Genomic DNA, 12,775 nt, shown 5'->3' on the forward strand with positions numbered 1-12,775 from the left:
CCAAGATCCCGAGAGGAGAATGGAGGAGAAGGGATTGCAGCGTGACCATCCCCCCGGGGGGTGATTTCTCGCTTTCTGTCTCTATGTCTCTCTGTCTGGGGAGTGCACGCACCCTATAGCGAAAACCTCTCCAAAAAAAAAAAAAAGAATCAAATATTTTCCAATTCCAGAGGGGTCAGGAAGGAAGAAAAGTTTGTTTCCATTTGAAGAAACAAGAAGAAAAAACATTTTAACAAATTGCTAAACCTATCAACAGCTCAAAAGAAAACAAAATCCTTAAATTGGGAAAACAAAGCATAGTAAAGAAAAAGTCAGTAATGTTTTACTCAAAAGTCATAAAATTCTATTTCACCAGTTCAGTCTTATGTAATTAATCTTTCTTTTGTCGAATTTGCAGTGTTACTGTGGTCCAGTCTTTTCATTTAAATCCTGGAAGTTAACATTCAACGTTATTGATATTTCTTGTCCCTTGCATTAAGTTGGTAATTTTCTTGGTTGCTTTTTGTTCTCTTATTTCTGTATGAATGTCCTTGGTTTTCCTGAACTTCTTGAAGAGCTAGTCTGGCGTTAGTAAATTCTTTCAGGTTTTGTTTATCTGAGAATGTTTTTTATCTTTTCTTCCCATATGAAGGATAATTTTGCGGGTATAATATTCTTGGTTGAAACTGTTTTTCACTTAACACTTTGAATATATTTCCCCACTCTTCCCTTGCTGACATTGTTTCTGATGAGAGGTCTGATGGTAGCCTGATGGGATAACCTTTATAAGTAACCTGTTATTTCTCTTGCCAATTGTAGTATCTTGTCTTTGTCTTTGTGGATTTGGCCAATCTGGCTATGATGTGCCTTGGAGAAGATCTTCTTGGGTTGATTCTATTAGGGGTCCTTTGTATTTCTTGGGTCTGGATATTTGAATGCCTCTTTAGCTTTTCCAGGATTTCATGGAATAGATTATAAGTGCCCTTATTAGTTTCTTCACCTTCTGGGATACCAATTATCCAGATGTTTGGGTCCTTAATGATATCTAGTATTTCTTGTATTCTCATTTTTTTCTGGTTATTTTTTCAGTTTTTTTGTTGTTTTTTTCTAGGTCAGAGGTTTTGCCTTCAACATCCAAGGTTTGATCTTCTGCTCTTAATACTTTTGAAGGAGGTTTTGATTTCCTGTATTGAAGCCTTCCTCTCTAACAGCTCCATTTGATTCTTTTTTATGGTGTACATTTCCTTTTTTGGATCATGTAGGAACTTTCTCACCTCCTGGAACACATTGTCTCTTTACTCCTGCATCTTCTGGAGTTCATTGTCTCTCAGCTTTTGCATCTCATTTAGTTTTGTCACTTTGAGTATTCTGAATTCTATATCAGACATTTCCAAAAGTTCCACTCTACTGTCTGTGAATGATGGATTGCTCTTTTCACATAGGGGAGAGATATTTTCTTGGTTTCTCATATTCCTTGTGTCTCTGTCTTGGTTTCTGGTCATTCTGTGACAAAAATCTCTCCTCTACTGTGTTTTGCAATGTGGTATCCACAGAAGGAGATTATGAGTTCAGATTTATAAAAAGTTTCTTCCTTAAAGCAGGAATTTCAGTAAGTGTTAAGGATTTCAGTGACCCTTGTCTGAGTGTTTTGGGGGGCTAGGAGATGAGGTTTAGAGCATAACTTTAGTCACCTTGATCCCTGAACATGTCAGGACACCTCAGCTTTAAAATGGCTTCTTGTCTGAATGTTTTGGGGGTCTAGGAGATCATCACCTTGGGATTTGGGGCATGTATACACACACACCCCCAGCACAGTGTTTTAAGCCTCTGGGTCCAGGACTCAAGCCACAGTTGACTATGTGAGAGTCCAGCAACATAACCATTATGCCATTTTCTAGTTCTCTGAGCAAGGTCTTTATGTTGCGATTCACCCCCAGCTGCAGCTGCCCTCAGATCAGGGGCATACATGTACATCCAACTTGTTCTAGGGGGGTCTCCAGACATGGAGACCAACATAACCTCAACATCTACATTGGCTTCACAGAGCATTACATTACCCCTGTATCACCAACCAGTCCCCCTAAGTTATGATTTTTAAAAAATTGGGGGACCAGCAGATGGCATAATGGTTACATCACTGGTCTCCCATGTAGTCATTCATGGTTTGAGTTCCAGACCCAGCTGTTGAAACTCACACTGGGTGAGTGTGCATGCATGCCCAAGGTCCCAAGAGAATGGAGGAGAAGGGATTGAGGCATGGCCAGCCTCCCTGGATGATTTCTTGCTTTCTGTCTCTCTGGCAAGCACACATACTCTATAGCAAAAATCTTTCTTAAAAAAAAAAAAATGCAGATTGGGGCCTGCAGGTGGGATGGTGGAGCTGCTGGACTCCCACATTCCTGAACACAGTTCGAGTTCTGGACCTGGGAGCTTGCTCTCTCACTTTCTTGCTTTCTCTGTCTCTCTGGTCAAATTAAAATAATAATAATAATAATAATAATACAATTAAATGAAATCTTTAAAAATATTTCCAGATTTTGGTATTTTTATTATTACTGATAACTTGCCGAAGTAGATGCTCTTTCTGATCCCTCCAGTCTTTCATCTTTTGTGGTTCTCTCATCCTCTGGGAGCTTTAAATATCCTTGTACTGTTAATTTTATTCCTGGAATGGAAACTCAGCAAAGCACTCCAGGTTGGTTGTTCCCTCTATACCCTAGAAGCCTTCATCTTCCTTCAGGGTTCCATTCTCTATAAGTAGCTAAAGATTTTGTTAGGACTGTCATTTTTTAATTTCTTAAATGGGTATAGTAATATCAACTTAATGAGATTATTGTGAAAGTGAAGGAAATGATCTGCAAAGTACTTGATGGCCTGAAGAATGACTGGCAGCCTCCTGTCCTTAATCATCTTGATGAAGTTGGAATAGTGCTGCCTGTGTTCCCTGTGCCCCACCAGCATGTGGTAAAGTGGAAGGAGTGCCGTTCTGGTTCACAGTCTGCATTTCTCTCCTGTTCTTCCTTCCCCAGGTGAAAGTCAGTTCCTCTGTGCTTAAGGCTGCGGCCCATCACTATGGCGCTCAGTGTGACAAGCCCAACAAGGAGTTCATGCTTTGCCGCTGGGAGGAGAAAGATCCAAGGCGGTGTTTAGAGGAAGGCAAACTGGTCAACAAGTGTGCTTTGGACTTCTTTAGGTAAACATCTTTTGGTATCAATACCTGTGTGGCTGGAACATCATGATATTCTTAAATGAATAAATGAACATCCAGTTATTTGGATGAAAGGATAATTTTGTTTTTTCTTTTTTTGTCAGAGAGAAAGAGGAGGGGGAGAGAAAGTACCCCCCTCCACAATGGAGCATGGGCATACCCTAATCCCCTCTCCTCTTCTCCATTTCTTTGTCAGAGGACGTATGTACTTGTCAGAGTTGGGTGGGGGAGAGGACCTCCCCACACATACACGCACATACAGTGGGACATGAGCACGCTTAATCCCTTCTCCATTTCTTTGTCCGAGGACATATGAACTTGTCAGGGAGTGGGGGAGAGAGAGAGAGACAAATATCACACACCAGCCATTGGGCATGGGGCATGGGCATGCCCTAATTCCTTCTTCTCCATTTCTTTGTTCTGTTGGATTTTGCGCAGGCAAGCACATGTACCCGGTATGTTTTTCAAGCCACTGGTTCTGGGAGTTGAACCATGTGATTGACCATGTGAGATCCACCTCCATTAACTACTAGGCTATGGGTCTGGCCCTGTAAAGATAATTTTAGTTTGAGTTGTATAGACTTTAAAATCACATCAGGATAAATCATCGATGATGGTTATTTTGGGCTTTGTAGGTTTTCTAATCTTTATGATTCTTTTCTATATTAAATTGTAAAATAATACCTTATCTTTTGCAGTATTGCTGTGAAAAATTTGAAAAGGCACATAAAATCTACTCAGCGCAGTGCTGGTTAGTAGGTATTATATTGTTGTTACTATAGAACACTATTAGGATGGAAAGAAAATATATTGAGAGTCAAATTTTTTAGGTAGGCTACTGCCCTTGATACTTACATTAATAATCCAAACTGTATAATTGAAGGAAGATGTTTTAGTAACCATATTAGTCAGAACTCTGTTAAAAGGAACAGATGGGCTGACAGGTAGCATGGTGGTTAAGGACGCTGGACTCCCACATGGCCGACCACAGTTTGAGTCTTGGACCTAGCAGCTTGCTTTCTCACTTTCTCTCTCTCTCCTTCTGGCTCTTGCTCTGTCCCTCTCTGGTCAAATTAAAATAAATAAATAAAGTTAAATAAAATAATTCTTAAAAAATAAAAAAGGACAGAAACTCTATTCAGAGGGAGTTGGCCCATGTAACTATAAAATTCAGAAATAGGCTATGTGAGAGTCCAGAAAAAATTGGGGGACCAGCAGATGGCATATCCCACGTAGTCGACCGCGGTTCGTGTCCCGGACTCGGTGGCTTAAAACTCACGCCGGGCACGTGTGCGTGCGTGTCCAAGATCCCGAGAGGAGAATGGAGGAGAAGGGATTGCGGCGTGACCATCCCCCCTGGGGGGTGATTTCTCGCTTTCTGTCTCTATGTCTCTCTCTGTCTGTCTGGCGAGCGCACGCGCCCTACAGTGAAAAAAAAAAAAGAAAGAAAGAAATAGGCCAGCCATTAGGCCTGGCTGAATTCAAGGACTTAAGTGATTTTGTAACTCTTTGTTGTCTTTTTGGTTCTCTTTTCTCCAGTCTTTTGATTCTGCTTTTCTTAGTTGACAGCATTTTCAGAGTTTCTCCCTTTATCGTAACAATTATGGCCACCAGCGACTTAAAGCTGCTCTTCTACTTGCTTAGCAAACTTTGACAGAGAATGCCGTTTCTGCAGTAGTATGAGCAGAGACCTTTGGGCTGTATCTGATTGTCCTGGCTGGCTGACTTCATGTGCGTATCGAGTCAGCTGTGCTTTAGAGGATGAAAGCTCTGATTGGTCAGCCCTAAAGTGAAGAGTAAACTTCGCTTCATCCAAACCACATTGCTGAGAGACAGGGAGGGGTTCTTCCCCAAAGGAAAACCAGAAGGTTGCTGTAGAAGAATGGTGAATGACTGCTGGCTAGGCAAAATCCACAGACGTCCACTCTAATGATGTTAGAGGAAAAAATAAAATGCTTTAGCACAATAGCTGTTTTCCTTCTTGCTTGCTTGCTTCTGCTGTCTTTGTCCACATGTGAAGATATTTTTGTGGTTATAATCATAGCATATGTACATTTTAAAATTCATTTTTTGCTTGAAGCTGTTGGAAATATTCCAAGTTGCCCTACAGTCTTCAAAGTGATTTTTAATGGCTATATAATATTCCATCAATAGGTTAAACCAACCAGAATATACTTGACCGGTTTGTTTTTGAACGGCATTGATGGTTTTAGTTTTTGGTTGTGGGTAAATCAGCATTGATTAACTTTGTGTGTAGACCGTTCTCAGCTATAGGAGTGAGGTTATTTTATAAAAGGTTTCATAAATTATTGCCACCTCCTGGACTTTATTGCCTTTCTTTTTTTTTTTTTTTACTTGGGTCTATATTTACTGTCTTCAGCACCATATCCTGGTGAGCATGTTATTTAGATATTTGATAAGTACAAAATGGTATTTTGTTATGCTTGAATTTTCATTGGTTTGATTGCTAGCAAGTTTGAATGTGATTATTTATTTAAAATAATTATTTTCTGAGAGAACCTCAGCAAAACATCCTTCTTGTGGCCTAGAGGCAGTATATTTTAAATGAGAAATGTTTGGATTTTACAGATTCCTAAGATGCCTATCTGCCTCCACAAGGGTCCTTTCTCACTGCCGAAGTTGCTAGTGTAGGCCTTAGTAGGTAATTTTCTGGTAGGTGTGGGGAACAGAGTCTAGGGTAGGATCTGCACTGCTAAAGTGGTGGTTTGTGGCCCTCTCCTGCCACAGCATTTTGGAGGGATACAAAGCTCCCATCACCCACGGTAGCTTTCTACCAAGGGCGACTCTCTAATAGAGGTTAGGTGGGTGTAAGTTACGCTTGGAATACCTAGGAGGGGACTAAGAAATCAGTGACATTGGCGAACTCCCAGGAGGAAACGTGAGCGGTTAGAGGCAGGAATGGAAAGCACACTTTTCACTGTGCACTTCCTTAGACCATCTGAGATTCTTTCTCTGTGAGACATGCCAGACAAGATTCATGTGTAGAAAGTGTAGCTAAATTCCTTGAGTGTGGCAAATAGACACTTTGTAATTATTCTGGGGAATGGAGGTGATCTGAATTTCTTCCTCTGCCTCAAACATGACTTTTACTAAGGTAGTGGTGTTTTATTTTTGCTTGAATTTGCATGTATTTTGATTACTAGTAGAGTTGAATGATAAGGGAAGGGGAATTTTGCAAAAATAACTCAGACTTATTTCTTTTATACACAACAGTTAAATTTCCTCAACTGTTTTTATGGCCGTAAAATGAACTGTATGCTACCCTACTTCTTAATAGAGAGCACCAAATGTAATTTACATTCTTCTTTTTTTGGAGAGATTTTTGCTATAGGGCATGTGCGCTCGCCAGACAGACAGAGACGGAGAGACAGAAAGTGAGAAATCACCCCTCGGGGTATGGCCACGCCGCAGTCCCTTCTGCTCCATTCTCCTCTCAGGATCTTGGGCGTTCACACATGCAACTGGTGTTGAGTTTTGTTTTTTTTTTTTTTTTTTTCGAGAGAGATTTTCACTATAGGGCGCGTGTGCTCGCCAGACAGACAGAGACGGAGAGACAGAAAGTGAGAAATCACCCCTCGGGGTATGGCCACGCCGCAGTCCCTTCTGCTCCATTCTCCTCTCAGGATCTTGGGCGTTCACACATGCAACTGGTGTTGAGTTTTTTTTTTTTTTTTTCGAGAGAGATTTTCACTATAGGGCGCGTGTGCTCGCCAGACAGACAGAAAGAGCCATAGAGACAGAAAGCGAGAAATCACCCCCCAGGGAGGATGGTCACGCCACAATCCCTTCTCCTCCATTCTCCTCTCGGGATCTTGGGCACATACGCACACGTGCCCGGTGTGTTTTAAGCCACCGGGTCCGGGACGCGAACCGTGGTCGACTATGTGGGAGTCCAGCGACATAGCCATTACGCTAACTGCTGGTCCCTACTTTCTTCTTGATGAGGAGGATTAATCTCTGTTTTTGTTCACTGCATTAGTAGAATGAGGACTTTAATTTTTGAGGAGTGGAGGACAGTTTGCTTTCATACTGAGTGACCCCAGAATCTTCTGTTTGTCAGTTTGCATATTTGTTTCTTAGAATTCTGCCTCATTCTTGGTCGTTGCCCCCTCTGGTCAGCACACCCACCTCTGGTTGTGACTCCTGCTAAATTTGCTAAGCTGATGCTCTTTGGAATTAGGTCTCAAGGAAAGAGTAGATAGGGCCCCAGGTGAGGAATTCTCCTCTGAATGAAATTATGTGTGCCTAAGGTCATAATCTTTTCTTGCTACATAAGGAAATCGTTAGGTTGTCAGGAAAGTCAATGTGTTTTCCTGTGAAAAATGCATCTTAACTTTACCAGCAGCCCAATAGGTTTTGTTCCTGAGAAAATCTTGTTATTGATTCTATATATGAAGATCTTTTTTTATTTTTTGGAGAGATTTTCGCTATAGGGCGCGTGCGCTCACCAGACAGAGAGAGACATAGAGACAGAAAGCGAGAAATCACCCCTCAGGGGGGATGGTCACGCCACAATCCCTTCTCCTCCATTCTCCTCTTGGGATCTTGGGCACGCACGCACACGCGCCCGGCGTGAGTTCTAAGCCACCGGATCCAGGACGTGAACCGCGGTCGACTACGTGGGAGTCCAGCGACATAGCCATTACGCTAACTGCTGGTTCCCTATATATGAAGATCTTGATGTTATCTTGTAAGAGTATTTACTCCCATGCCTTTCAAAAACCAAGGCTGTACATTTAAGATCTGTCCATTTTTCCCCACTTTTCTGCCCTTTTTTTTGAGAAGTTTTTGTTATAGGATGTGTGTGCTCACCAGAAAGAGAGACAGAAAGCAGGAAATCACTCCCCAGGGGGGATGGCCATACTACAATCCCTTCTCCTCCCAAGATCCCTCTCGGGATCTTGGGCATACACGCACACGTGTCCAGCATGAGTTTGAGCCACTGGGTCCGGAACTCAAACCGTGGTCGACCACATGGGAGCCCAGCGACATAGCCATTATGCCAACTGCTAGTCCCACTTTTCTGCTTTTTTATTGATTTGCAGTGAGCTACTCCTAACTCAGCCCTCTTTTCTAGGCAGATAAAGCGTCACTGTGCGGAGCCTTTTACAGAGTACTGGACCTGTATTGATTATTCCAACCTACAGTTATTTCGTCACTGTCGCAAACAGCAGGCGAAGTTTGACGAGTGTGTGCTGGACAAACTGGGCTGGGTGCGGCCTGATCTAGGAGAACTGTCAAAGGTAAAAGGTTCTTGGAATTCTCTTTCCATGACTCAGGTGGGTAAAGGCAGGAGGTAGTCAGAAAAGGGTCTCTGAGTACATATACAAGAAATCCAAAGTTGCCAAACAGATTAATTAGAGTGATTATACCAATCCAGAAGGGAGCTTTTTCATTTTTAAATAAATATTTCTTTAAATAGATCTTCTAGCACGTGCAGGTTTGTTTTTGATTAATTAGCTAATGGAAAAACAGAAGGGAGTAGATGAGGATAAACAAAATGTTAGTGAAACACTGTTAGTGAAAAATCACTGAGGTTATTGTAGAATTTGTTGAGGAAATAGAATCAGAATTATGCCAGACTTTTGGGGAACATTCCTAAGATGTAAAATGCACATTCGTAGTTTAAAAAGAATGTTTTCCTACTCTTTCTCCTATTAGGTCATCTGAAAAGTCATGATGCATTTTTGCATAGAAAAAAAAACCAGAAAAATACGTCATGACTTTTCTGATGACCCAGTATGTTTTCCATCTGAGTTGTGGCACCGCTGTCAGTTGAAGCATCAGAGCTGGAAACTCCCTGCCCTTTCTTACTCCACACAGTCCTCAGTTCCTATAGCTGAGCATTTCCTGACGTTACTTTTTTAATCCTCCCACCGTCCCTGTGGCTGTTATCTTATTCTTGAACAAGTGTTCGTAACCTGGGCTACGTGAATTTCTTACAGGAGAAAATGGATCAGCTTGGGCTTTAGGAGATAGTACATCCTTTGAAATTAAAGAATTTAGTATAAAATTACATCTTCACTATAGAAGTGACCTGTATGGAAAATAAATCATGTATCACTTTCTTTTCACCAACCTTTTAGGGACTCCCCATTGTTTGCAAGATTAAAGTATCCTCTCTATGTAATGGCATGCAAGGCCTGTTATGATCTGGCCCATCCCTGCTGCCATCCATTCCCCTGTGTGGCAGCCCAGGTTGCATGGTGGTTAAGGTAGCTGAATCCAACATGGCTGACTACACGGTTTGAGTTCCAGACTCTGCAGCTTGAGACACATGCTGGGCACATGTGAATGTGTGCCCAAAATCCTGAAAGGAGGGAGAAATGGAAGAGAAGGGATTGTGGTGTAACCTTAACCCATGAGGGGTGATTTCTCACTTTTCCTTCTCTGTCCCTTTCTCTGCCTCTTCTGTAAGCACACATGCCCTGTGGCAACATATTTTTTTAAAAAGGCTATTTCTGAATTGTCATATTAACATAAAAAAGACTCCTGTAAAATTAAAAAAGGTCTTTTTTCAAGTGAATTTATTTGTAAGTGTATTTATCAGTGTTAGTTATACTGAAATTCAGTATCTAGTCTCTTCATAGACAGGTGATAACCAGCTGGATAAAGCCTAAATTCCTTTTTGCATTCTGTTTGCACTGGATTGTTCTTCCCTCCTGTGTTCCCCTGGAGAGTTCCTGCTAACTTATCCAGTCTCTGCTCAGATGTCATGCCTTTCCTTGTAGTTGTTTTTCCCTTTATTCATGACAGAGTGAGTGTGCACACACACACAGAAAGAGAGACGAGCACCCTCCACAGGTATTGGTCATACCGCAGACCCTTTCCTCCAGTCCTCCAGCCTGTCAGATCTTGGGTACTCGAGTACCTGCAGGGCCTGTTTTAGGTGGACTGACTGGGGATTCAAACTGCAGTTTGCCATGTGGGTTCCAGCTTCACTTGAGCAGCGCATTACCACTGCATCTTGGAGCTAGCCCTTCCTTGAAGTTTCTGACTTTCTCAGACAGGATCGCTCTCTCTTACCCACAACCCCGTCCTCCTGCTAATATTAAAAATAACTTGGGGAACCAGCAGTTAGCGTAATGGCTATGTCGCTGGACTCCCACGTAGTCGACTGCAGTTCGTGTCCCGGACCCGGTGGCTTAAAACTCACGCCGGGCACGTGTGCGTGTGTGCCCAAGATCCCGAGAGGAGAATGGAGGAGAAGGGATTGCGGCATGACCATCCCCCCTGGGGGGGTGATTTCTCGCTTTCTGTTTCTATGTCTCTCTCTGTCTGTCTGGCGAGCGCACGCGCCCTACAGTGAAAATCTCTCCAAAAAAAAAATAAAAAATAACTTGGGGAGCATATTCTATACATCCAGCTCTTTAGTATATTATCCCGCTTCATCCCACTAGCCCTGTGAGCTACTAATAGCCCCACTTTACCAATGAGAAAGTTGTTTACTTAGTAAATAGTTTGACCTCATGTCTCTGCTCCTTTTCTTTTTTTTTTGGAGAATGGTACAGAAGAGGAAGTTGCTTTACTGTTCTTTCCTTTCAAAGAGTCTTTGATTACTTCAAGTTTAAGAAACATTTTTGTAGATCTATTTCATAAATGTTTTGAATTCCTTAAAGGAGCTTCAAATACCAGCTGAATGCATTTGGGATTACCCTTATTAAGCAATAAGGAACCATAATTGATCTCTCCTTATGGCAGAGAGTTGAAGATACTGTTTCAAAAACAAACAAAAAACTACTGGAGACTTGAGGACTTGGGTTCCAGTGTTAGCCCTGCCTTTATTGTGTTTCCTTATCTGAGGCAGCCAGCCTGCTCGGGCCTGTCTGTGAACTTGAGAAAATGCCCCAGAGTATGATCACAGTAATTGTCTGATTGTATACTTGTAGTTTTGTTCACAGTAAACTGTTTCTGAATCTATACGTCTAGGAAGATTAATTTAGTTGTGTGTGGGATGACTCCAGACCACTGGAGCAACGGTCACAAGGCTGGTAACTGTGGCCTTGCGCCATCTCACTTACCTAGGCCTGTTTCTTTATCTTTAAAGTGAGAATAATTTCTCTTGGCTTTCTGACTGAGGTTTTTGTGACCATCATGCATGACTTGGGTATAAATATCTTATGTCTGTCTCCCCGTTTGGGTTCAGTGCTTCATCATCTCGCCTGGCCCCTCCACTCAGCCCCTTCATTCGGGTCTGGCCTCTCTCTAGTCTTCCTCCCACACTTTGCAGCCAGATGTGACTGCGTTACTTCCTTGCTTCAGTGGCACTCGTGTTACGATTCAACACCTTGGCACGTTAATACCTTTTATCATCTGGCCTCTGTCCACCAGTGTAGTGTGGTACCTAAAAGCACAGGCTCTGGCATAGGCAGGCCTAGATCTCCTACTGTTAGCTAAGTGCCTCAGCAGGCACACTCATGGGGGTTTGAAAATGGACTGGACCGATGTGCTCAGCCTTACTTCAGACGGTAATGAGTGCTTGGTTCGGGGTTTTATCTCCCTGCCCTATTCATGTGGCCTTTGCTTTGGCCATTCTAAAGACAAACTTGTCTTCATAAGCACCGTTGGTTCACTTAGATGGGCTTTCCTCCTTCATCTTCCTGGCTGGCCCCTGCTCATCCTTCAGGAGTAAGCTGAGTGTTACCTCCTCAGAGCTAATCTGAGCCCCAGCCCTCAGGATGGCTGAGACGCACAGAGCCCTCGCTCCCTCCTGTAGCATGCAGCTCATGTCTCGTGAGGTGATCACATTAGGTATGTGATCATCAGGAAGTCTTGGTTCACGGTCTTGTCTCCCCTTCACTATACTGAGTCCTCGAGGACCGTGTATCTTGTTCCCTTCTACCTCTCTAGTCTACATCTCTAATCACAACGAATGACACGAAGTAGGCTTCCTAAGTGTTCACTTAAGGATTACATGAGTCTCCACGTGGTTTGAGTAGTTGGGGCAGTAGGGGCAGAGAGGGACAGCCCAGGGTGCATCTGTGGACACAGACAATGCCACCCTCACGTTGAACTTTGCTTCTTCCTACTTCGCCCTTCCCAGGTCACCAAAGTGAAAACGGATCGGCCTTTACCAGAGAATCCCTATCACTCCAGACCAAGACCAGAGCCCAACCCTGAGATAGAAGGAGACCTGAAGCCTGCCAAACATGGCAGCCGCCTGTTTTTCTGGACCATGTGAAGATGGGTTCCATGGCCCTCGCTCAGTCACGCGCCCAGACAACGACCGAAGAAAACGCCCATGCCGTTTCCATCGGCCGATAGTGTGTTCTTTCCGGGATCACAAACTTTAACAAAAAAGTTAATTTATGTGACTTGGCAGTTATTCTATACCATTTCCTGGCCATTAAAAATTTTAAAGGAAACGGTTGTATTTTATTATGTTTTATGTAACCCTTTGCCCTTTAAGGATGACTTCCCTTTGCTTTTTCGTCTTGTCCTGTCGGTTCCTCTTGCTTTGCTATAAGTGAGCAGTCACCATTGTGGCCGTGCAGCCGGGTTAGGTCAGGGAGAGATGACTGCCCAGGAAAGGCTTTGTTACCTGAGACGGCTCCTGGACTCCTCGGG

The 12,775-nt window shown here is 42.9% G+C and overlaps 1 protein-coding gene across 1 annotated transcript in view; it reads left to right on the plus strand.

Moving 5' to 3' along the window:
- Positions 1-12,573, plus strand: part of NDUFA8 (NADH:ubiquinone oxidoreductase subunit A8) — a 27,020-nt gene extending 14,447 nt beyond the window's left edge. Inside the window, exons 2-4 of the mRNA XM_006150482.3 lie at positions 3,009-3,172; positions 8,286-8,451; positions 12,252-12,573. Coding sequence (XP_006150544.1) covers positions 3,009-3,172; positions 8,286-8,451; positions 12,252-12,389 — 468 coding nt within the window. The 3' untranslated portion in view covers positions 12,390-12,573. The remainder of the gene's footprint in view (positions 1-3,008; positions 3,173-8,285; positions 8,452-12,251) is intronic.
- The last annotated feature ends 202 nt before the right edge of the window (positions 12,574-12,775 follow it).

The sequence above is a fragment of the Tupaia chinensis genome, unplaced genomic scaffold, assembly GCF_000334495.1.
Source record: "Tupaia chinensis unplaced genomic scaffold, TupChi_1.0 Scaffold000289_1, whole genome shotgun sequence".
Lineage (NCBI taxonomy): Eukaryota > Metazoa > Chordata > Mammalia > Scandentia > Tupaiidae > Tupaia > Tupaia belangeri.